Below are 25,905 nucleotides of genomic sequence, written 5' to 3'. Positions count from 1 at the left end.
TATTCCACTGTTTAGGAAACATCAAAGCTGAAAGGTTCTCTTCCCTAATCTCACCCTCCTCCGACTCAGAGTCCTGATCTTGCTGAGACTGTATTGGGGAAGGAGAAGAGTCATCCATAGGGACCACGGCCACCACTGGAGCCAGAGGTGGCACTGCCTGAGGTGGCTAAACCTGCTTTTGCTGCAGCCCAGCAGTGATGCCCTGTTGAATTGCATTGGCAATAATGCCTTGAAAGTGGGGCAATAGCATGGGGACGATCTGTTCAGGTTGGAACCCAGTTGAAGTGGAGGGCAGAGCAGGATCGGCCAACTGAAAAGCTGGAGCAGCCAAGCCCTGGTGTGGAGGAGATTGCCATCCCTGACTGGAACCCCCCGAGCCCTGAAATATCAATGGGGATTCTAAGGTTCAGGGAGATACCCCCATCCTCCCTGTCCCCAGGCAATGAAGCTGAAGCTTGCTTCCCCCCCCCACCCCGAGTGTCTCTTATCAGTAGTGGGGACAAGAGGCTGCCTTTTTGCCACTGGCTTTCTTGTAACCATTTGAGATTGGTGAATTCAAATGATTTAAAAGTTTCATCAAGTTTTATTTTCTTTTACAAGGAGATAAAACAAGCCTGCTGCCATGCTCTAGACCAGGGCTGTCAAACCCCTGGCCTACAGGCTAGATGACTCATGCACTGGTCGCGCCCACGTCTGGTTAAGCAAAGGGAAAAAAATTCGGATACATCGCGTGATGCTGCGAGTTTGACACCCCTGGAGTAGACTCACCATATACTTAGTTGCTACAGGATAACGTAAGAAGGACATGAACTTAAGAAGAACATGGACCACCCAAAACTGAAATGAACATTGAAATGGATGCATTCATGCATCTCCAGGCATACCTTACCTGTATGCCCATCTTATGGCATACATCGATAGAATGCGGTCGCAAATCTGCAAAATGCTACCCAATGCACCCAAATAAAACTGCTAAATTCTCATCATCAAGCATCAGACACCGTGTACAGAAGTCCTCATCCTTGTTAACTAACAAACAAACACACATATGCAATCAGGCAGGCATTCATGCAAATTAGAACCTTCCTGCATCCATTAGAAGAAAAAGCAACTTCTTCCCATAGAAATTGTGAAAAGGCTAGCCTAACTGGCAAACCCAAACCCCAGCATACCTAAATCATTCTTTTATTTCAATAGACTTTATTTGGACTAAATAAGCTTAAAAAATAAGGTTTCTGTATGACACGTGCACCTCAAAACACCTCTGCCTGGGTTCCATTAACCTCAAATTATCCAGCCACATTGCAGCCCGACATATTGTATGAATTCTGTCCTTGGTTAATCGATGGGTCAGAATATTGTGAAAACCCCCAAAAATGGGATTACTTGAATAATCCACAATTCAGTTATCTAAAGATGAGATGGTTATGAAGGCAGATACAGGAACCTATCCCAGCTCCACAAGCTACAACTCCTAATTGGTTGTGATTATCCAGCTTTCTGGTTCCTTTTAGGAAATTCTCTCCATGTTAATGACCCGGAGGGGACAATATAAACATTGTAATGACATCCTGGTATCTACAATCCCCCAATCAGAAAAGAGCTTTTCCAATTCTGCTAGATCTTCAAAATAAGCAGTGGTCCAAACTTTGAAAATCAGCAACATCACCTGTCAGTAGCTGCAGCCATGTCCAAGAACAGAGCATCACTCTGAAAGGGTGAGCAATTACTTGATAAAATTATAGCAATAGCACTTAGACTTATATACCGCTTCACGGTGCTCTATAGCCCTCTCTAAGCAGTTTACAGAGTCAGCCTATTGCCCCCAACAATCTGGGTCCTCATTTTAACCACCTCGGGAGGATGGAAGGCTGAGTCAACCTTGAGCCTGGTGAGATTTGAACTACCAAATTGCAGGCAGCCGGCAGGCAGCAGAAATAGCCTTCAGTACTGCCCTCTAACCACTGCGCCACCGTGGCTCATTATGAAGCAGTTTTTTCTATAGTAAATGATAGAATTCAGTTATAGATCCGTAATGCTGGTAGTTTATCCCATATCTGTAAAGCAATATTTTTCAACCTCAGAAGCTTTAAGATAAGGGGAACTTTATTTCCCAGAATTCAATTGAAGTACATGCTTCTTCAAATTAATGTGGTTGAGAATACTGTCCAGTATGTAGTGCAAGTAACACTGGTGCTAACATTTACTTACTGCTACAAACATAATAAAAATCAGAAAGTAATGTTATCTGCAAAATTATACCAGGGTGGTAAAGTGACAGCTAATCATTCATATTGGATTAACACATTGTGACGTGCCACTATCAGGCTGGTTTAGTTTAGTTTAGTTTATTAGACTTCTAGACCGCCCCCTCTCCCCGAAGGGACTCGGGGCGGTGTACAGGTACCAAATTAAAACCATACAATCGATAATAAATATAATTAAAATCGGATTAAATAGACCCCTGTACAAGTTTATAAAAATTAAAAACTTAACCTTAAAACCAAACCGTAAAATTTAAAATTTGTTTTAGCTAATCATGGTATACTAAGCCACTGTGGCATATTGTACAAGCCATAATTAAAACAAATCATGGCTCAGCATGAAAGTCCAATTTATTACTTACTCCACATAGTCAAATGAGTCTGAAGTTAATTGTCTACATACATACGCAGATTTTTCATATGCTCCAGTAATAACCCTACACTAAATTCTTATTCAGTTCTACCACAATCTCTCTCCATGCTATCCATACAACTATGCAACCCGCTATGAATTAGAACACACATTGTTATGTATCTAAAAGCCAAACACCTGTAAAATCCTATATAATCCTGAAATAAGCAATGTGGGTCTCTGTCAGGCTCAGATTTAAGGGGAGAGGAGTTGTAGAAAGATGAACTTAAGGCTTATTGGAACCAACATTTTAACAGACATTTTAGCCCAGCTGAGTAGATTCACCTTTTAGTTGCTTTCATTATTGTATCTAGTTGCCATTGTATGCATCATATGTTGGGTATCTTTTAAAGTTACATGATTATCCTGGTTATTGCTTGTTTGTTGCATGCTTTACAGTTTGAGTTTGTAACCCACAAACTGTCTAGAATAAACAGATATTTCTCCTTCTTTCCTCTCCTTTGGATTTTCAGTGCTGCCTGGGACAAGATTTTAAAAAGTTTCATCTTCTCCTTAATTAGGGAATGGGTCCCATATAAAATACACACACCCAGTAGGGCAAGCATAAAACTAAATCTTTGTGTCTGCAGCCAGCAAAATTAAAAGCATCTTATACGTTTAGTTTTTTTTTAACACTGCCTGACATCTAATTGTAATTGGGGCCAAAGCAGCTCTCAAAAAGATAAATGCATTTGATAAAATTATTTTCATAAATCATTTACAGACTACCTATTTGTCTTCAACTAAGAAGCTGAATCATAAGCAGCTAACTGTATTTTAACCTAGCATGTTAAGCAAGCCCTAGAATATTGTCATGACTTTATGTGTTAGATAAGCTAATAAAATTGGATTTAATAAAAATGGTTACATCAGCTATGGATGCAACATGAACATAGTTATGGTAGACTTTCCAGAAATGGTCATACTTGTTGGGGCATTCTCAAAATTAGTCCACACATCTGGAAAATGTCGCAGTTGGTGAAACTTAATGCTATTCCATATATTTCTCAACTATGTTTTCTTAGGCCTTCAAGGACAGTGATAATACACATATCAGAGTGGGAGCCAGAAAGAGTCTAGCTGAGACACAGGGTAATGCACTGAAATGATAATTAAAGGAAACACAGTACGTTGTGCCCAATCTAGTGCTTTCTGTACAGTAGCAGAAAACCTGCTTAAGTATGACAGTAGAAGTTACATATAGGTTATTTGACAGAGGAGGCTACAGAGACTGCAGTGTGAATGCTTGCGAACCACTCCCATTCACCCCTTGTTTATTCAGCATGACCCTTTCCCAGGAAAAAAAAATAGGATGAAATTTGTCAAAAGAGGCAGTGTTTATTATCCGTTAAAGAAAACCTATTATAGTTACCTGGGATGCAGTAATGATGGCCAAATGAGACTGAGTTAAATTCCGACAGCCTGGTCTAACCAAATAGGCAGTATTTAAGGACAAAGAGCAAGTTTTAAGTCTAGATTCCTTTTTCACTTACCCTATTTTGCAGACAAACCTCATTGGTCACCCAGTTTGACCAGAACGGCTATCTTTCCTTTACCACTGGAGGAACCTACAAAAGTTGTAAAGTTGCACCCCAACTTTACAACTCTCTAAGGAAGTCGGAGTCTGCGCAATTAAAAAAAGAATTCCTCACCACCCAGCCATGTACAAATGCTTTTTTTTTTCTGACCTGAGAAGACTAAGCAAGAAAGGTCCAAACCCCAAAGCACTGGGGAAGAAAACCGAAGGGCTCCAAGAATGGGCATACTCTCTCTGCAGGACCTGCCTTCCTGCTCCTCCCCACTCCATAGCTCTACATGAGTTGAAACACGATTTCACCAGGAATGGCCGCAGGTCACGAGCAGTGGTGGTTGCTGCTGTTTTAATTAATGCAAGTTCCAACGATAATATATTAAGGAGGGGAGAGAGAAAAGCGACTCAGAAACACAACTGTTAAAACTCCCGGCAACTTAGGAAAGAAGGAGGGATCCCTTATTAACCCTTCCCCTTCCTTGGTTTCAGTGCTGACTTTTTTTGAGCAAGGAAACTACAGCCAAGAAACAAAGTGCTGGCCACGATGACAAGTCAAAACAAGGTGCATCTCATTCCTTCTGATGCTTGCTATTCCAACAATTATCTCCCTCCAATTCCCACATCATCAAATTAATTCAATTAATTAAACTACCTATAGTAGCAGACATGCGAGTAGTTTCCTCTGTACCCTCTTAGCAAACCATTCTTGCTTTATTTTAGCACCTACATTTTACATGGAATGAGTTCTGAACCAACTTTTCAGCCTCCATAGGCTTTAATGGAAAGTTTCCGTATCTCTGTTAAAATCTTGGCAATTACTCCGGTCCCCGCATGCTCCCAAAAAAGTATTTCATTTCCTAAGCAGATTTGGGTCTTACTGGAGCATAAACTGAGTTTTGAATCTCATGATTTGTTAGCCCCATGCAAAAACTCTATTATAAAGATAGATGGCGAAATGTTTTATTGGAAAGTATATGGCACAGTATGGAATAGCTTCTTTGAATCTGTAATGATTATTTTAAAGATGTTCACCAATTACAGACAGAATTAACTTTGCCTAATAGGCAACAGTGGCAATATAATCAGTGAGCATGTTTTGATTTTTCCACGGATGCTATCCTCGGCAATGAGGTTCCTACCAGAATGGCCTACCCTGCTAATATTTTGGAGATCTGGCTCTGTAATTAGGTCTTTGACAAGAATGAGTGAAGCTCCATTTTGGACAACGCAGCTTTGCTTTGCTTTCATTTATTTTATCCCACCTTTATTATTTTTATAAATAACTCAAGGTAGGGAATATACCCCATGCTCTTCCCTCCTCCTATTTTCCCCACAGCAATTCTGTAGGTGGGTTGGGCTGAGAGATGGCATGACTGTCATACAGCCGCCATAGAAAAACTAGAACTGTATAGTCATCTTTTTTTCTATTCATTTGTTTCTGTACATCGTTTTCTCTATATATATTTTTGTAGTTGCTATACATTTATTTTTTTTACACTGAGAGAAAGGAATAATAATAATAATAATAATAATAATAATAATAATAATAATAATAATAATAATAATAATATATTTATTTCTTAGCCGCACCCTCTCCCGAAGGACTCGGGGCGGCGTACAACAAAACATACGAAATAAATATGTAAACAAAACAAACATAAAGCAAAAACATACACTGAGACATACACAAGGAGGAGGTCGATTGATAAAAACAATTAAAATACAGAATATAAAACCCCTAGAAATTAAATATAATTAAAATACCCGGTTAAAAACCCGTCAGGAGCGATATGGTTAGATCAAAGTTGTTTCATAAGTGTTTCATCCAAATAGGATTATATGTCCAATGCACTTTATGTAGGCATACTTTGCATATTTTCAAAACAGGATTTCATGCATTTGCAGAAGCACACAATGTACAGTCAGGCTTAGTCTACTGCCGTGATGGCGAACCTATGCGCGAGTGGCACAGGTGGCGCGCAAAGGCCTCTCTGCGGGCACGTGAACCGTCTCCCCAGCTCAGCTCCTCCATGCATGCATGAGGGGCCAACCAGCTGGTTTTGAGGCCTCTGCCTCGGGGGCATTAGGGCGCATGGGCACATGCATTGGGTGGTGGGCGCATGCACTGGGAGGCAGGTGCATGCACAAGAGTCACGCACGCATGCACAGGGTGAACATAGGGGTTGCATATGCATGCATTGGGGGTGTGCGGGGTTGTGGAGGCGTGCAGGCATGTGCACATTGCATTAGAGTGTGTGCACCTGCGCTTTCGGCACTCCATGCTGAAAAGATTAGCCATCACTGGTCTACTACATATAAAATTTGCTAAACTGGGGGATTATTGTGCCTATGATGAAAAAGAGCCCTATTCCTAAAACTTTGAGTAAAATACTAGTATCTGGCAATGTGTCCATCTCATGTAGAATGAACAGACCGATCAAACAGAGTTCTCTCCAGGTAGCCCTCAACTTACAATCATTCATTTAGTGACCACTTAAAGTTATAATGGCACTGGAAAAAAGTGACTTACAACTGTTTTTCACACTTAAGACTGTTGCAGCATCCCCCGTGGTCATGTGACCAAAACTTGGACACTTGGCAAGTGACTCATATTTATATACGGTTATGGTATCCCCGGGGTCACGTGATCACTTTTTGCAACTTTCTGACAAGCAAAGTCAATGGGGGAGCCAGATTCGCTTAACAACCATGTTACTAACTTAACAACTGCAGTGATTCACTTAACAACTGTGGCGAGGAAGTTCATAAAATGGGGCAAAACTCCCTTAACAAGTCTCTCAGTAGCAGAAAATTTGGACTCAACTGCGACCATAGGTCGAGGACTACCTGTACGCTTGACAATTCAAAAATTTTATTAGTTTATCCAAATACAATATAAAATGAAAAAAGTACAAAAGAAAATAAAGGAAAAATAAGGGAGGAAAGGGGGAAGAGAAGAGTGTGGGACAAAGGGAAAAAAAGAAAGAAAAAGTGTTGACTTCCATTCCTTTTGGTGCAGTAGAATTAGAGAATAGTGTCAAATCTCAAGTTTTATCTAAAAGTTTTATAGATTATTATACTTTTATATAATAATATACAGTAGCCATTTCTATAATAACAAACCTATCTAATCGGCAAAACCTAAAATCAAAGTTTCATTTTTTTCCCCACTCAAGCACAAAGTCCAAAAGCGGTTTCCATTTAGAGACAAAGTCAATTGTTAATTTTTTTCCTTTAATCAGAGCAGTCAGTTTGGCCATGCCTGCGAGAACTACCTGTTGTAAACTGGAAGACAGCAGAGTGTAGAGTTCCTGTCACTTCCAATTTGTGTACCCATTGGAGAATGCTGTATAATAACAACAAGCTGCAGCATGAGTTTGCAGCAAATGAATACAATGGAAGGCTGTAACTTATTCAAGAACTGAATAATAAAAAGGAGGAACAATTGCACTGTATTTTTTTTTAAATAGCCACATCTGCACAGAAATCCGAGGGAATTAGCTGGAATTAACTTGGAATTAATTTGAGAGAATCTGGATTAAAATCAGTGGAAAAAGAAATAACAGCAATACTGTTACTGGGTGTTCACTATTAACCATCACCCAAGTATAAGATATGGATCATACTTTCCGAAAACAAACTGCATGTTCTCCAAGGAGGCATAAAGTAGCAATGATGAAGGGGAGGTTCAATTATACTGATACTTCATTAGAAAAGAAACTCTGGATGCCTGTTTTGAGAGGAGATTTCTGCCTTTTGTTACTTATAACTGTCTCTGAGAATGAAGGAAGGCACAAAGGGGTCAACCATCCTTGATCTGATTATGATCAGCACAGGTAGGCAAACTGGAAGTTGTGCGGAAAATGATTGCGTAGTGTTGGATTTCTTCATTTGAAGACATGAACAGGCAATCTATGATTGGCTAAGGCAGCTTTCCAATCATCTAGGAAAGCATAAGGAGCTATCCAGTGATGTCTTAAAGGTCCATGAATGAATGTTTTTCACCCACTATTTGGGAAGGCTTTGGGAAGGAAGTGGAAGCAGAATATATCTGAACACTCCTTAATACACCCCCCATCAAAACCCATCATTTCTCTCCAGATTTCAGCCTACAGCCTACTCAACTACAGATGACTATTTATACAGAAAACAGAGCTTAACAAATTCAGAACAGTGAAAAATAGGAAAAGAAGCTTTTGATAGCAGGAGTGGTGGGATTCAAATAATTTAACAACTCTGCCCTAATGACCAGCTGGGTAGGCATGGTTCAGTGGTCATGTGACCAGGTGGGCGTGGCTAACTCAACGTCACTCAGGACAATGGGCACTTTGCCTTCGTTGATACAATGTAATAAGGGTTAACCAGAGAGGCAGTTTCTGTAAGCAGGGCAACAAAGATTAGGCTAGAAACAACACCAGAATGTTTCCTTCCTCTAGAGGATTAGCCCTGTAAAGTGGAAAAAAACGAAATAAGATTTCTTCCAACAACTCGTTCTCTGAACCGCTTAGAAAGTTAACAACCGATTCTTCTGAATAGGTGCGAACTGGCTGAATCCCACCACTGTGGAGGGTCTGAAAAAAGGAAATATGGAAGGGACATCATACAACTGTTCCAACAAGGGGAAGATAGAAGACTGCCCGGAAAATTCCAATATGGCTCTACAAAATGTTTAGCAAAAATCATGGAAAAGATATACAAACATCTAAAAGGGTACATATAGATATCCCCGAAGTATAAAGATGACATCAGGGAAGGAGGAAAAATCTCAGATCAAGCTACTAAAGTCAACATAGCAGAATGCTAACTGATAACCAAGAACAAGTAGAACTCCTATTTTGTCTCCGTCTTCTGCGGAGAAAGAAACACCTTCCATCCAGCATCTGTGAAGGCCCGGTGGGAACCGCAGGATTCCCATTCAATGCTGACAGAAATGAAGCCAGGGAATATTTACTGACCTTGAATGAGTTCAGATCTCCAGGCCGAAGGGATTCTGCCTTAGAATCTGAGGAGAAATTTGCTGATCACTTGGCCCACCTCTGTCTGTGATCTCTGAGACATCCTGAAGAGTGGGTGAAATATCGGATAACTTGCTATTAAATGTAAATGTTGTCCCAATCGTCAAAATAGGGAAAAAGAAGAATCCAGGGAACTACTGGTCACATTTGCCAGACAGAGAACTATAATATTTTAATTGGGTAATTTCCTTAGCATATTGTGGCGATGGGCTAGATATAACAACTTTGGAAATACTATCTGATAAAGTATCCCATGTCGTTTTGATTAGCAAACTAATTAAGCTGGGGCTAGATGATAGGTCTACAGTTGGGCTGAAAACTATTAACTCAATAATAATTCCTAATTAAAGTGTAGCTAGGTATTGACTACCTAATTACACGGTACCAGGGTTGCTTCTGAATCTTCCATGCTTTAATTAATAACTTAGATAAGGAAGAATGCTTATCAAATTTGCTGGTGACAAACTAGGTTGGACAGCTGATTCCAGAAGACAGGCAAAATTCAGAAATGATCTTCACATGTTAGAGAATGGAATCAATGTAGCAGATTGGAGTTTAATAGAAACAAATGCAAAATCCTTTATTTAAGAGAAAGAAGTACCTGCAACCATAAGACAGGGATATCAGTCTTGCTAATACCCTGTTTCCCTGAAAATAAGACCTCCCCAGATAATAAGCCCAATCGGGCTTTTGAGCGCATGCGCTAAAATAAGCCCTTCCCGAAAATATTGCAGCACAGCAGGAGCCATGAGGTGACCACGCTCACCGCCTCTTGCACCTCAAAAATAATACGACCTCCCCAAAAATAAGGCCAAGCGCTTGTCTTGGGGGGTCAAAAGAAAATAAGACCCTGTCTTATTTCTGGGGAAACACATTAATACATGCTTAGGAATGGTACTTGATGACAAAATGAAAGAGAAGTATGACATGGTTATTGAAAAGGCATTTTTAGTGTTAAGTTGCTCCCACAGAATTTTCTAAATCACAAGAAATAATAGTTCTACTACATTGGTCAATCCCCCCCCTTAAATTATAGCGATCTTTCTAGAAAATAAGGGTTCCCTTGTCTGATTCTCTGTGCGCAAAATAATATGAATGATCTGCATATCATGATCTGAGGAAGAATATGTGGCTCAGAGTATCACGAAGTACAGGTAGCTCTTGACGTACGACCATTATTGAGAGTCCCAAATTTCCATTGCTAAGCAAGACAGTTGTTAAGTGAGTTTTGCCCCATTTTATGATCTTTCTTGACACAGTCGTTAAGTGAATCACTGCAGTTGTTAAGTTAATACCATGTTGAATCTGGCTTCCCCATAGAATGGAATGGAATGGAATGGAATGGAATGGAATGGAATGGAATAGAATAGAATAGAATAGAATAGAATAGAATAGAATAGAATTCTTTATTGGCCAAGTGTGGGCACCCAAGGAATTTGTCTTTAGTGCATATGCTCTCAGTGTACATAAAAAGACAAGGTACATTCATCAAGAATCATAAAGTACAACACTTAATGATAGTCATGGGGTACAAATAAACAATCAGGAAACCATCAATATCAGTATAAATCGTAAGGATACAAGCAACAAAGTTACAAACAAAGCAACAAAGCCCTGCAGTCATAAGTTGCAAGAGATGGGCGATAGGAATGATGAGAAGACTCATAGTAAAAGTAATGCAGCCTTAGTGAGTAGTTGACAGTGGGGAGGGAATTATTTGTTTAGCAGAGTGATGGCGTTCATTGACTTTGCTTGTCAGAAAGTCGCAAAAGGGGGTCACTCACCCCAGGATACTGCAGCTATCATAGACGTGAATCACCTGCCAAGTACCTGAATTTTTGATCATGTAACCACGGGGAGGCTACAAAGGCCTTAAGTTTGAATAATGACCGTAAGTCACTTTTTTCACGGCCGTCATAGCTTCGAATGGTTACTAAATGAGCTGTTGTAAATTGAGGACTACGTGTACTCTCTCCCCCCTTAAACCCATTCGAAATCATGCCTGGTTTCTTGCACCCATCTCGAGGAACTACAACAGAAAGGCAGTTTGCATTGCCTACTTATGAAAAGGGAAGGGCTCCCCTGATCCAGTCTGAAAATCCATGCCAAATCCAAAATTCACTTGAAGCCTGAAGTAAGTGGGCCCTGCTTAAGAGAGGCATGTCTGCTCTTGGAAGTGATCAGCTCCTAGCCCTCAAGCAAGGGACTTGCCCTTCGAAGAAATGATTAAGTGTGTGGTGTGTGTGTGTGTGTGTGTTTTTAAATAAGGTGGCTCTGAACAGCCTAACTTTGCTTGCTGTAATGAAAGCAATCTGCGTGGCATCCTCCAGCCTTTTCTAAACGTGACGCTGATTGATTCATTCATAAACGTATCCTCTGCCCCATTAAAAAATAAATAAAATACCTCCAATCCGTTGGCTTTTGAGCAACATAAACAACTCCTGCCCATCCCTATTGTAAAAATGAGTCACAAAGATGAAAGAAAAGAAGTTAACTTACTAATTTGTATACAGAATAAGACAACCCCCCTCCCACCCACCCCCCGGGACTCAGAACCAAGCATGCATCCCATTTCTCTATTTGACCTCCACCTTTCTCCCAAAATTGGAAAGAGTGCTGTTTCCCACCCCAGATGCTTTATTAATTATTTGTTAAGTTATGGCTGTGTTCTCATTAGGGTTTCATCGTGAAGAAACATCCTTTGATTCTTGGCAACTTTGACACGTACATATTGGAAGGCTAAGATATATGCTCTAAATTAACACCCCCAAACATTGAGCCTTCTTTATCCTTTTAAATCTCTCCCCAATTCTGTTATCAAGTTTCTGAGACTTGATCAGTCAGTACTAATCAGTCAGTATCAGTCTCTTAGTTCCTTTTGTAATCCATTCTACATTACCTTTTTAAAAAAAAGATTGCAGGGAAAGCACTATTGTATGAGATTGTGGCTCAAGGTTATCTGATAAGCTTCGTGCCATAAATGGAATTTAGACCAGCTCTTCCTTTTCTAAATACTAAAACTATGTCCCAAAACTCCCCCATAGTAAAGGAATTGGGTTCTGCAGTACTTTGACAGCAAACACACAACATGGGTAGTTGCGTGCCATGAATACCAGCTGAACATCAAGGCCTACAGAAAGATCACGCAAACCACAAATTTGGTATTTTTGTTACCTTGTCTTAGAGACGTACCATGCTCAACAAAGTTAAAATAGTAAGTTTTCAATTAGGAACTGCATATGCTGTAGAAAAGATAACACGGTTTTAGGGAAGACCATCTCAGGTCCGTGACCCTTTCAAATGAATGACGGCAAAGATCAAAAGAATCTTTAAAATTTATCCATTAAAGGATTCCCCCCCCCCTTGGCGCCCCCAGCTACAAATAATGATAATCTTTCTTCAAACTTAAGAAGTGAATTGAGCTGCTCCATACATGGATCAAGCAGGAATCAATCTTTCTACTGTCCCCGGCTTTGACGGTGTAGGAGAAATATGGCTAACAAGTTAGAACACAACCACTTGGGAGACTGATTTCTTCCTTTCCTCTAACCCCGTTTCCAGAAGATGCGAAACAAATTCCTAACCCTAGATATTCAGAGATGAACTCCAAAATCGACACTGACAAATGAAGGCTCTCTCCCGGTCGCTTTCATGTCAAAGCAAATGCCTCTTGGCGAGAATTTCAAGATTACCCACAGGGTGAGAATACGTCTGTAGAAGGAGATGACAGCCTGGATTATAATGTGCTGGGGGGGGGAGCGGGGGTGAAATAATCCTGATGACTAGAGCCACTCGCAAAAAAGACAAATCTGCTTCGACACTACATTCCTGGGAGAGCTGTAATTACAGAAACAGCTCCCAAGTGACATAGCCTCCAGGCCCTTGGGGGGCTTACAAGAGCTGCATTAGCCAGGGATGTGTCATTAATCTCCCTTTAGTATGGTGCACTGGCTGGCCCAGGGGCGAAAGAATTTGAAGAAGGACGCTGCCAAGCCCTGGCTATGGGGGTGAAGGTCTTGCCTACCAACCTGAAGAAACCGAATCTGGCAAGGGGGAGGCTGCTAAGGAACTGCAAAATAAAAAGAGGAAGGGGGTTTCTTTCTTACCTTTGGCCCCAGAGGCTGAGGAGAAGGAGGGGGTAGAGCCAAAGAAGCAGCCAGGCTTGTCCCATCCTGGAGGTTGGAAGTCCCGTCTCCACCAGCTGGTTCCTCTCCTTTCAGCGCCAGCCAAAATAAGATGGGGCAGTAGGTCCTCCCTTCTACTCTTTGATTCTTGCCTTGTCACTTCTGGCTACTTTTTCTTTTGTAGAACTTCGTCAATTGCCTCCCAGTGGAGAGTGTTCAGTTTTGGTTTTTCTGTTTATGTCAATTGGGGGGTGGGAGATGTGTGTGGGGGGGAGCTGTATTAATTTGACAGCTGTTCCCAAAAGATCTGCCGATCTCACCTGCGAGGAGCACCTCGGGCCTGCCTTCTCTCCTCTCTCCGCCGGTCTCTTCCTTCTTCACCAGGGTGGCTGGTCGGCGAAGAAACGTCGGACGTTACCCCTTGCAGACGAGAGCAACTGGCTCCGCGAAGCTTCTCGGGACTCCATGCGGACAGGTCCTTCTCCTCCGCCCCCATTTGAGCGCGCTGGGCGCAGAAGGGAAGAAAAGGAGGCTGGCAATGGTTTCTCCCCCCCCCCCCCCCACGCCCTACTATCTAAGTACACACCCTCTCTTCTTTTTTTGCAACTGGGAAACACCCCCCACCCACCCACCCACCCGACGGTGGAAACTAGAGCAGGGCTGCAGCAGCACTTCTTGGGCAGAGCGATCTTTTCTCCGGGGGTGGGGGGTGGGGGCAAAGGTGGGGTCAGAAGGCACGTGCGGCCTTGGCAGCCCGACCCACTGGGCACCCTCGGCTTCAGCCAAAGCCCCAATGCCCGCCCCGGTCTTGGCGATTGAGGTGCCGGGAAGAAAGTGAACAAGGAGGCAAACTGGTGGCGGCGGTTTCTCGGACGGGACGGCAGCAAAGCCCTCTCTCTCTCTTTCTCTCTCTCTCTCTCCCCGCGCGTCGCGTTTCTCAACTACCGAGCCAGCGCCCCAAGCCCGAGTCCCGACACGCCCGTGCAGGAGCCCTCGGGCAGGCGGGCGAGCAGGCAAAGGACGGGTCGGGAAGCGTGTGCCAACCGCGCTCCTGAAGGCAGGCGCATTTTCAAACGCCTTGCGCGCCACAGGAACCCGCGCGGCCGTCGCCTTAACGCAGACATCGAAGAGGCTGCGAGGCCAGGCGCGCCGCTCCGTTTGGCACAGCTGGAGAGCGAGCGACGCTCCGGCTCAGGCGCTCGCCCCTTTCGCAAAGCTTGCTCGGCCTCGCTTGGCACTTGGCGCTTTCTTAAGCCTTTTCGGGACAGACTCGCTCGCTCGTAGGCCCTCTCTATGGGGGGCATGCAAGCCAAGTAGCCAAAGGGCTCGCCAAGATGTACACTGGAGATGCACACCTAGGAAACCCTCACAGCACTTTTCTTTCTCTGCTTGCTACTCTGAGGACAACACAAAGGACGGCTAGCATTAGTAACCTCCCCCCCCCCGTTTTTGCAGGTTTCTCCAGGTAGTCTTCGACTTACAACAGTTCGTTTAGTGACCGTTCAAAGTTACAGTAGCCCTGGGGAAAGGGACTGATGACTCTTTTTCACTCAGATGACCGTTGCAGCATCCCTATGGTCACGTGGTTGACATTTGGATGCTTGACAACTGACTCACATCTTATGAGGGTTGCAGCGTCCTGGAGTCCCGGGGTTTCCCTTCCGACAAGCCAAGTCAAGGGGGAAACCAGATTTGCTTAAACAACTGGGTTACTAATTTAAGAACCACGGTCATTCACTTAACAAATGTGATGAGAAAAGTGGTAAAATGGGGCAAACTCGCTCAACAAGCTTTTCACTTGACAACATAAATGTTGGGCTCGATTGTGGTCGTACGTTGAGGACTACCTAACTTGCCAAACAGTTCAGAAATCAATTGTGGCTTTTTTAAAAGTACAAATTAGTTAGTACACATAGTTAGCAGCACCTTTCCATATTTAAATGTTCAGGCGTATATATATATATATCCAAGCAAATACACAATTCAATTGACCTTCTATAATAGGGGGTCCTCTTGTTTGGTTCCCTTGGACTAGAGATTCATAGAGTTGGAAAAACATGCTTAAGCCATTAGGTCCAACCCGGTCTTCAGCAACTGAAGCAGGAGGTAGGAAGGGACCTAGTCCAGCTCCTGCTTAAGCAGGAAACTCTACCAGTGATGGTGAACCTTTTCAGCACCAAGTGCCGAAAAGGGAGCATGCACTCTCATTAACAATCCGGGTTAGGATTAGGGTTAGGGTTTAGAGGAGTTGCCCAGGAGGCAGGAGTGTGCTAGAAAATGAACTTCCAGTTTCTGGCATGCACATGTGCATGCATGCCAGCATGCTAGTCTTCTAATTACTGGTGTGCATATGCGCACGATGATCAGCTGGCTGGCATGCACGCTCACACCAGAAAATGGAAGACCAGCTCTTTTAGTTTCTGGCCCTTCCGCATGCATGAAGGGCAGCTGATCATTGTGTGCACATGCGCACCAGAAACCCAGAAGAGGAACGGGCGATGCCGCGCGTGCCAAGTGACATGGCTCCATGTGCCACTTTGGGCACACATGCCATAGGTTCACCATCACGGCCCTATACCATTTCAGACAATAACATAGATTAGCAGAGTTGGAAGGGACTTTGTAGGTCATCTGGTCTAACTCCCTGCACAAGCAGGGGAATCTATACCATTTCAGAGAGGATGGTTTCCTGATGGTTAGTGTTGCAAAAGACTGGATTATTAGACTGACTGTTTAATAGGAGGCCTTTACTCTTGGATTTCTCAGTGTGGTACCCAGCATATCTGTGCACCTGAGAATTACTGATTTTTAAAATTGTTTTAATTAATGGAAAAGCTAGAAAGCAAATATGTTGCAGGGTCCAGAGCCAGTGTTTGATATCAAATGTACCTATTTTCAAGAAAGGTATACATTATAAACCATAGAGAATTCTGCCATGATTAGATATGACTCTCTGTAGTTTACAAGATTAAAAAAAATGACTAAATTTCCATTGCAAACTAATTCAAAACACCTACTTGGAAAGGCCTGAAATAATTGAACATAATGGAATCAAAACATATGTCATCATATTGAATCCATAGCTATATTAATGGCTAATTCTAGATCATAAATGCTCTGTGAAAGGGCTCGGTTTTTAATATTTTCCTAAATACGATCAAGGAGGAATCCATCTAATTTCTACAGCAAGGCTGTTCCAAAGAGCCAGCTCTGCTGCTGAAAACTCTCCCTGCTTCCCTCCTGTTGATTTCCCCAGAAGAAGGAAATTATCAATTGTTTCTCCCGAGACCGACTTTTTCCAATTCCACTTAGAGATAGCTAAGGGCAAAGCAATAAAGGTATATACAAGTAAATACAGGTAAAACCAACGTTTTGGGTTCAAGTATCCAGAAGCCCATTAGCAGCTACTGCTGGGCCTGAAGAACAGGTGCAATTTGCTCCCAGCTACAATAGCAATAGCACTTAGACTTATATACCACTTCCCAGTGATTTACAGCTCTCTCTAAGCAGTTTCCAGAGTCAATGTATTATCGTCAACAGTCTGGGTGCTCATTTTACAGCTCTCTCTAAGCAGTTTCCAGAGACAGCCTATTACCCCCGACAAAAAGAGTCCTAATTTTAAAGCCTTCTCTAAGCAGTTTACAGAGTCATCCTATTGTCCTCAACAATCTGGGTCCTCATTTTACAGCCTACTCTAAGCAGTTTACAAATGTCAGCAGATTGCTCCCAACAATCTGGGTTGTCATTTTATCAACCTGGGAAGGATGGAGGGCTGAGTCAACCTTGAGCTGGTCAGAGCGCAGTACCAGTTAGTATATGGGCCACTGTATTTTGGACCAGTTGTAGTTTCCAAGTGGTTTTTAAAGGCAGCTCCATGAACAGCATATTGCAGTGGTGCTATGGTAGTAATGAGGATTTAGTTTAATATTCTTAGGTCTTCTTGAATTACTGGCGCACCAAAAGAAATGGGGCAAACATCACATGGCTATGGCTTCTAGCTGCTATTCTAACAGAAGCCATGAGTCCAGGAGCATGCCAAGTCTTTATTTTGCCCATATTTTCTCTGGTGCTGCTATGCTAATGATTTCTCTTAAGAACACCACGTCCAAGTATTCAAAGTAATCTACTTTCATTTAATTCGCCATCCCGTTCTCCCATGATGCTCTTTATGACTGAATGATATTTTCTAAATGTCAGTATAGTCTCACTTCTTGCTTCAGATTTCTCCTAGCCTATGTTTATCTAAGTAAATCTCATCTCAAAAGCTAGGCTTTATGGTCCATTGGACATAGAACATGCTACTTTGGGGGAAGGTGCTATACGTATATAAATAGAAAAGTATTCCTTAAATATTCTGTCATGTAATCCAAATGGTCCAGGCCAAACCCAAAAGGAGAATACTGGAGAGTTGACAAAAGTCAAAGATGAGAAGAGTTTTGTTCGTTTTTTTAAAAATAACTTTACTATGAATCTTTATTGGAGAAGACTTCAAATAAAACCCTACTTAGATTATTCATAGTCGGGAAATGTTCGTTATTAGTGGAAGAAATATAGAGAACCAGATAGATATTTGCCTTTTGTATTCTATGATTGGTTGGCATTACAAATCAACCCTCCCGCTCTCATACTGCAACATTTTCTTGCAGGTTTGACTAGATTGTTTCTATTCATCCTGTTATCTTTCCTATTTGTGCAACGCAGGTTCCTCGAGGTATGTCTGCAGGCGGCTAAGGTTATCTTCCTTTGAGGCACTTATAAATGGTGCCATTATTGCTGTTCATTATCATTCTTTGAAAAAGTTACCACTTACAGATGAGATAATCCAGTCCTGGGTATGGGAAACAGCTGCGGTGAAGACCTTAAAGAAAAGGACCAGCAACCAAGATTAAATGCAGCAGTTACATTTGAATTGAAGGGATCTTTAAACTGGGGCCAGCTTTGCCATGCAGTAGGGTGAAGTGATTTGCTTCAGGCAATGCTATGATAGAGAAAGAGAGATTGCATGGACCAAGGGCAAGTATGGCGCAGTAAGATTTTAAAGAGTTGAGTAGTAGCTGGGCTAGGATGGGAAGTGGGTTTGCATTCTACAGCAAAGTGTTTGGTGCCACCATCACTTCAGGCATCTTTGGATAGTCGGGAAACGTGACAGTTTGCCAGATCAAGTGAAATAGTATTTTTACAACAAAGAGTGAGAATCTTTCTTTATTCCAGACTAGCTGTTAACCAGGCATTGCCCGGGTATTTGTTTATCCCAATCCTGTATTAGACATTCACAAATGTCTGGACCAAATGTAATTTCTAATATTAGATTTTCCCCCTTACCGGAGGGAACCCCCTTGTGGAGTATTGTGAAGCCATTACCATGGCAACTCCACTGTGCTGTGCAGTAGAAGCCATTTTAAGGCAGTACAGTAGAATCCATTTTAAGGCACAACAGGGTGTATCTTAATAGAACACAGACCCCGGGGGGTGTTAGGGTTGTCTTAACCCCCCCACACACACTCTTGTTTCCAGAGAGTAAGTCATCTGTGTACCAAGCTTGGTTGAAATTGCTCGAGGTGTTCCAGAGTTATGCTGGAACATATACACACACAGTCATTTCTATATAGATAGATTAGTGTCAATGCTCTAGACCATTGGGGAGGGAAGGAAACCCATATTAATAGCCAAATAGAAGTGTCCTATTTTAATCATCCTTTCCTACTAAGCTGTGGTTGAACAGGTATTAATTCTGCTGCAGTTTCAATCCATTCTGCACTTTGAAGGCAAACAGAATAATCAAGGGACAAAAATATTCCTAGGATAGACCTTGAGGAAAAGAGGCCAAGTACGTCAAGGGAAGATAGAAGTGAAATAGATAAAGTTATACCTATTGTAGATTAAATGGAAGCTACATCTTCTCAGTCTTCCATAATGCAAGGTCGACCAATGAAGTTGGATGGTAGACCATTCCAGACAGATAAAAGGAAGTACTTCAAAGACACAAAGGCTAATTAAACTATAAATTACTTTAAAATGCTGTGATCGCTAACAACTGGAATTGCTTTAATTTTGGCTGTATATTATCTCCAATATTAGAGACAACAAATCTCTCAACACCAGTTTTGGGGGCACATGAGAGAAAGAGTGACTACTATCTGTGTTTGGGTTTCCCACAAACAGCTGAATCCATCCATTCTATTTTCCCATTTTGGGAACAGGATTACATAAATTTTTGGACTGACCTAACCAAATTACGTTCACAGTGTAATGGCTGTATTTCAAAAATTGTTTCATGCAATTTCTTTGGCTTGCCAGAAGTAGATCCAGAAAGGAGTATAAAGGGGTATAATTCCTGTGACCATATTTTCTTTGGAAAAATAAAGAACATATCTGAAAAGGGAGCAAATCTAAAAGAAGTAATAAAGATAAAATAAACATTTTTAATGCTTCTGTTTATATAACTTCACTTTAAAAAGGAAAAGAGCAAAACCAAAGAAGACATGAATGTAGAATACTGTGCATTACCATTTGTACAGTAAAAGTTAAATCACCAACATAAAGGACAAAAGTCAATTTTGACTAACCCTTTATAATAATGAATAATACATTCATTAAATGTATAATAATTTAAAATAAAATTCGTTTGGGAAAAGTTTACACCCCACCCTCACCCTGCCAACAAATGTGTGTATAATCATGGCTATGGTTTTCCCAGTTGCAATGTATGGCTGTGAAAGTTGGTCTATAAGGAAGGCTGAGCACCAAAGAATTGAGGCTTTAGAACTATGGTGCTGGAGAAGATTCCTGTGAGTCCCTTGGACTGCAAGGTGATCAAATTGGTCAGTCCTATAGGAGATCAACCCTTAGAAGACCAGATCCTGAAGATGAAACTCAAATACTTTGGCCACCTAATGAGAAGGAAGGACTCACTGGAGAAGAGCTTAATGCTGAGGAAGATTGAGGGCAAAAGAAGAAAGGGACGAGAGAGAATGAGGTGGCTGGATGGAGTCATTGAAGCAGTCAGCGTGAGCTTAAATGGACTCCGGGGGATGGTAGAGGACAGGAAGGCCTGGAGGAATGTTGTCCATGGCTTTGCGATGGGTTGGACACAACTTCTCAACTAACAACAACAACAACACAGTCCTGTGATTTCCCTGGACTCCTAAATTCCTTTTTATACCCAATACGGAGATGCCGCCAATTAACTATTTCAAATAAAAATTGTGAGGCTTTTTTTTTTAGCCTGAGGGCTACATCTAAGCACACTCTTCCTCTCTCTGGCACATGTATAAATCCCCATGGAAGCACCCACAATCCTCATCCCATTCCACCAGCAGTCAGCAAATCAGCTAGCTGGAAAGGAGCAGATGATCAGCCTCCTGTTGTCATTAATTATAAAAGAAACAGTTTTTGTTGGCTAGCTGCTCATACTAATTAAGCTGGCCACTGGGGAAGGCATCTATTATGCTGGTTATTTCTGTCCGAAACCCAAACAAACAAATCACATAGTTCAAAATCAGTAATTTTCACTTAAAATCTCAACAGGACAAATATGGGGGTGCTTGCAGAGCATAAAATGCCATTCAGGTTTTTTTAAAAAAGAAAATGGCAAAATCTTGAATAAAATAATTCAGGGAATTCTTTTAATAGTAGCCCAATCGTGAATCATGGGACTGTCAGTTTCCTTTTCCACAAGGAATGGGTGTTCGGTTTTGGGGGGTTTTTTTGTGGATTATTTTTCTCCACAGCCCTCACCTCCCATTTGTTTTTAAAATCTTCTTTCTTTGTCTTCCACTTCAAATTCTGTACAGTTTTTCATACACAGATCCTGCCAAAAGATGCTCTTTTACACACTGTCTTTCCAACATTGTGTTGGAAAAATGCAACTGAAAACTATTGCAGGCTCCTTTTCATGAATTCTTATTCTGTTGCTAGTAGCAATTAGATCAATCAAAGAGCAATTACTTTAATTAAATATCTTTTCTCTCTCCCCCCCACCCCCCACTCCACCCAATCTTTAATACTATGTGGCAGGGAGAGGTTTGGCTACTGAGCATCTTTTAAATATGCAAATGTGCTTTGAGACTGTTGGCAACATGGCTGCCACAATGTCTGGTCCTCCTCAGAAGGATCAGATTTGTTTCTTTATTTATTTGGTTTGTCAAACATGTACAAGATAACAGGTATAAGTATAAATATGGACATGAACAAAGGAAATGAGTACAAATAAATGGGGACAATAGGACAGAGATGGAAGGCATGTTTGTGTGCTTATGCATGGCCTCTTTTACAGACCTCTTAGGAATGGGGTGAGGTCCACCATACACAGTTTGAGGTTGAAGCTGTGAGGGTTAGAGGATGTAACAATGGAGTCAGGTAGTGCATTCCAAGCGTTGACCACTCTGTTGCTGAAGTCATATTTTCTGCAATCGAGTTGGAGCAGTTTACCTTGGGTTTGTATCTATTGTTTGCTCATGTATTATTGCAGTTGAAGCTGAAGTAGCCGTTGACAGGTAGGACATTGTAGCAGTCAATTTTGTGTACTATGCTTAGGTCAGACTGTAGGTACTATAGTTCCAGTTTGTCCAAGCCCAAAATTTTGAGCCTGGTGACATAAGGAATTCTATTGTGAGCAGAGGAGTGGAGGACTCTTCTCATGAAATACCTCTGGACCCGTTCAATTGTATTAATGTCCGATATACAGTGTGGATTCCAGGCAGACGAGCTATATTCGAGAATTGGTCTGGCAAAGGATTTGTATGCCTTAGTTAGCAGTACAATGTTATCAGAGAAGAAGCTTCGCAAAATTAGGTTAACAACTCTTAATGCCTTTTTGGCAATGCTGTTACAGTGAGCTCTGGGGCTTAGATCGTTTGAGATGAGTACTCCTAGGTCCTTGAGAGAATGAGGGTCGTCTACGAAGTCATATCCTCCCATTTTGTATTTGGTGTTCTGATTTTTGTTGCCAGTGTGTAAGACAGAGTATTTGTTAGTTGAGATTTGGAGTTCAGAAGATGAAGTGAGTAAGAGAGATCCGTATGGCCTCACTAGTCCCTTAGGTTGTTTTGTGTTGTCCCATACAGATGTGTTTCTTATTTTACCCCACAACATATTTTTCATGGAATATTGAACTGCACCCCTCCATTTTATATGCTGAGAATGCCTATGGGCCCTATGTGGGGTTTAGAGTCACTCTATTATACACTAAGAGCTTATGCAATGGAGACCAATTTCTTGTGTGTCCAATCACACTTGGCCAATAAAGAATATTCTTTTCTTTTCATTATTAAAGATGTTGCCAGAGGCTGAAACTTCATTTTGCCTCATGTCATCTTCTCTTGTAATTTTTTTTAATTAAAAGAATTGGCTAAAATTAAAAGAAGGAACCAGAGAGCCCTACCAGTGCCAAGGAAAATTCCCCTACACTATTTTGCCTAGTCCCCGGAGTAAAGCCTTTTCTTCATTTAAAACAAAATATGATTTCCATTACATTCCAAGGCACAACTGTACAAGGATACAACCCGTATATATGTCTATGTATATAAAAGAACCAAGCCAGACATTAAACATTGTTTTTATTCACATACTTGGGATATTCCTCCTCTTTTTGAGAAAGCAAAATGAATGAACCCACTGAGGTCATGGGGATTTTTAAAGACATTCTTAACATTGTTTTCCACCTAGAACTAATCGCCCTCGTTCTACTGGATGCCAAAGTTTGGCTACCTCTACCTTCAAGCACACACCAAGAACTGTAGCAGTGGACACCAAGTTGTGATTGGGGGGGAAAGACCTAGCTTCCCCCTGGAGGGTTTTCTTACCTTGTTATAAAGGACAAGCTGCTTTAGTGCAGCAATTTGGATCCACTCGGGTTGGAAGCAGTGGTGAAATTCAAATATTTTTTACTACTGGTTCTGTGGTATATCATGACAGTAACTTGGTGGGCTTGGTGTGGCTTGGTGGGCATAGCTTGGTAGGCATGGCAGGGGAAGGATACTGCTCCATTCCCACCCCACTCTGGGGCCAGCCAGAGGTGGCATTTGCCGGTTCTCCAAACTACTCAAAATTTCCGCTACCAGTTCTCTGAACTACTCAAAATTTCCAATACCGGTTCTCCAGAACCTGTCAGAACCTGCTGAATTTCACCCCTGGTTGGAGGACAAAATAGAAGTCAAGAGACTCGCCCTCTTCTCCCAAGAAAGGGCTCTGAATTGCAGCAGGAATACCACAGCAGACTCTAGTTTCTATGCCAAGAGGTTTCATCTCACAGACAGCCCATCCCTGATCTTGGGCTTTGACCTTGAGAACATATGTACGTATGTTTAAATGAGCCTGCAAATTAATTAGATGGTAGCTCAACTCCTTTATATTCATAATTAATACAAATGTACGGAGCAGGCCTAGGCTAAGTGTTTTAAAGATGGAGTCAGCAAATCTGTTTCTGTGCTGCATCTGAATTTGACTATAGCAGAAATGACCCTAGAAGCCTAGAATCAGGAGGAACTGAGCAGCTGGGGAGCAAATCCCTGGTCACTTTTGACCGCAGTGGACATGAGATCATTGAGTTCATCGGAATCAGCTAGATAGCAATGGGGTTTTGCTCTACTATTTACAGGTGTCTAAATCATTGCTTTCATCTCTATAATCATAACCTTAGCGTAAATGGGCTCGGCTGGGTGTTTAAATGTGGTATATCATGACAGTAGCTGGCTCAGCAGTTTCTACCTAGGCAGAGATCCATGTTTTTCTCTAGCTAGGGTGGGAGCTGTTATTACTAGGGGCTATGACTGGGCTATAACCTTAGAGTTGTACATTTGACCTCCATGTAAACAGCTGCTTTTCTGTAATAGGTGCCCTCCTTCTAGAGAACAACCACAAACCTGCAATCTACCCAGTAAGTTTTCAAAACAATGCCATCAGCTTGCTCCTAGAGATGAGTACACCGATACCCAGAAAGAACAGTAGGAGAAGGAGAAGCAACTTAGATAGGGCCCATTCTAAACACTGGGCCAAGAAAGTTGAGAAATCTCGTTCCTTACCATATTTTAAGATAATGGATGATGGACAGCTAAATGGATAGAATAACTTTATTAGATTGAGTAAATGATCTACCAAACTTAGCATCTTTTCCCTCAGTAACCAGGAAAACACTTGTAATTTTAAGTCCATACTCTAGGTCGGAAAGTGATACTCAAGTTGTGTGCCCCATTAACTAATATGTGATGGGATGCTGAGTTATATTAGACTAATAACTACTTTGTTATTAAATGTTTGTTATTAAATATGTTATTAGCTTATTTTCAATTCACTTTCCTACTTCCCTCAGTAGAATTATCATGATTTTTTTTTACTCTTTTAAAAAGATAGGTGCCCCAAGATTTTATAAAATATAAATGTTCTGAATTGTTACATATTAATGAATCAAATCAAAAAGTTAAGTTTGGGGATCTGCTATACAGCCCTCTTGTCCAAAGTCAAACCAACATTGTTGATTGAGGCCTACTGATCAGATTTTGTCCCAAGTAAAAACTTTTACTCCTAAATTGTAATATTTGTATTGCAAAAATCTGGGTGAGCCTTAGTGGGCAACAAAGAGATACAGAATAGCTAATCTTCTCCTACAATCTAATAATCTGTCAGAAGGTTACAACCCAGGTAAAGTATGCCTGTCCTGAAAACAAACCAGTTTTTTCCAATCTAGTGGCCTGTTTAATGTGGTCAGTTTGCAATCCTTGGAATCTTCAACCAACTGGAAAGGAGTTCTACTTGTAAGCTAAAATGGAAGATACCAATATGAGAAGGCTAATGTAGACAAAAATTAATTCATTGATAAAGATAGGTCTCAGGGGACGCGGTGGCTCAATGGCTAAGACGCTGAGGTTGTCAATCAGAAAGGTTGGCAGCTCGGCAGCTCGGCAGCTCGGCAGCTCGGCAGCTCGGCAGCTCGAATCCTTAGTGCCCACATAATGGAATGAGCTCCCGTTATTTGTCCCACCTTCTGCCAATCTAGCAGTTCAAAAGCGCATAAAAATGCAAGTAGAAAAATAGGGACCACCTTTGGTGGGAAGGTAACAGCATTCCATGCGCCTTCTGAGTTTATTCATGCCGGCCACATGACCGCAGAGACATCTTCAGACAGCGCTGGCTCTTTGGCTTTGAAACAGAGATGAACACTGCCCCCTAGAGTCAGGATGACTAGCACATATGTGCGAGGGAAACCTTTACCTTTATCTTTAAAGATAGGTCTATAGTTATAAACGAGAGTTAACTGCATGCAAATCTAATAACTTTTTTCAAGGACCTGGAGGGCCCTGGACTAAAATGGCATTCTAGCAACAAATGACATGCTAAAATGGCATCCTATTCCACAGCACTGCTAGGCTTGCAAGAAATTTTCTGGTCTCTGTCCTTCATATAAAGACAGAGATAGGCAGAATAAACAGCATTTAGGAATTTTAACAGAATAGTTCTAAATTAGTTCCTCTAAAAGCAAACTATTAATTTCTAGTTTGAGATTAATTAAAGTAACCATCACTGAACATTCCAATACTTGCATCTTTTACCCTTCAAGTAATCT

General features: G+C 41.6%; 1 protein-coding gene and 1 long non-coding RNA gene across 5 annotated transcripts in view; one reads left to right on the top strand and one right to left on the bottom strand.

Moving 5' to 3' along the window:
• WNT10A (Wnt family member 10A) overlaps positions 1-13,839 on the bottom strand; it is a 65,650-nt gene extending 51,811 nt beyond the window's left edge. The window contains exon 1 of one of the 4 annotated variants that reach the window (XM_081936156.1): positions 13,329-13,839. In XM_081936156.1, the coding sequence (XP_081792282.1) occupies positions 13,329-13,393 (65 nt within the window). In that variant the 5' untranslated portion in view covers positions 13,394-13,839. Of the gene's footprint in view, positions 1-4,169; positions 4,314-4,364; positions 4,688-13,328 lie in introns of those variants that run through there. The other 3 variants (XM_081936157.1, XM_081936155.1, XM_081936158.1) reach the window with 3 other exon arrangements.
• The window catches only part of LOC309383516, a 113,709-nt gene that overhangs the window by 10,680 nt on the left and 77,124 nt on the right, over positions 1-25,905 (top strand). The window lies entirely within an intron of this gene.

This window comes from Natrix helvetica (assembly GCF_964273705.1).
Source record: "Natrix helvetica genome assembly, chromosome: 1".
In the NCBI taxonomy this organism is placed as follows: domain Eukaryota; kingdom Metazoa; phylum Chordata; class Lepidosauria; order Squamata; family Natricidae; genus Natrix; species Natrix helvetica.
The sequence above is the reverse complement of the archived record's forward strand: the minus strand, read 5'-3'. Positions and strand labels throughout refer to the sequence as shown.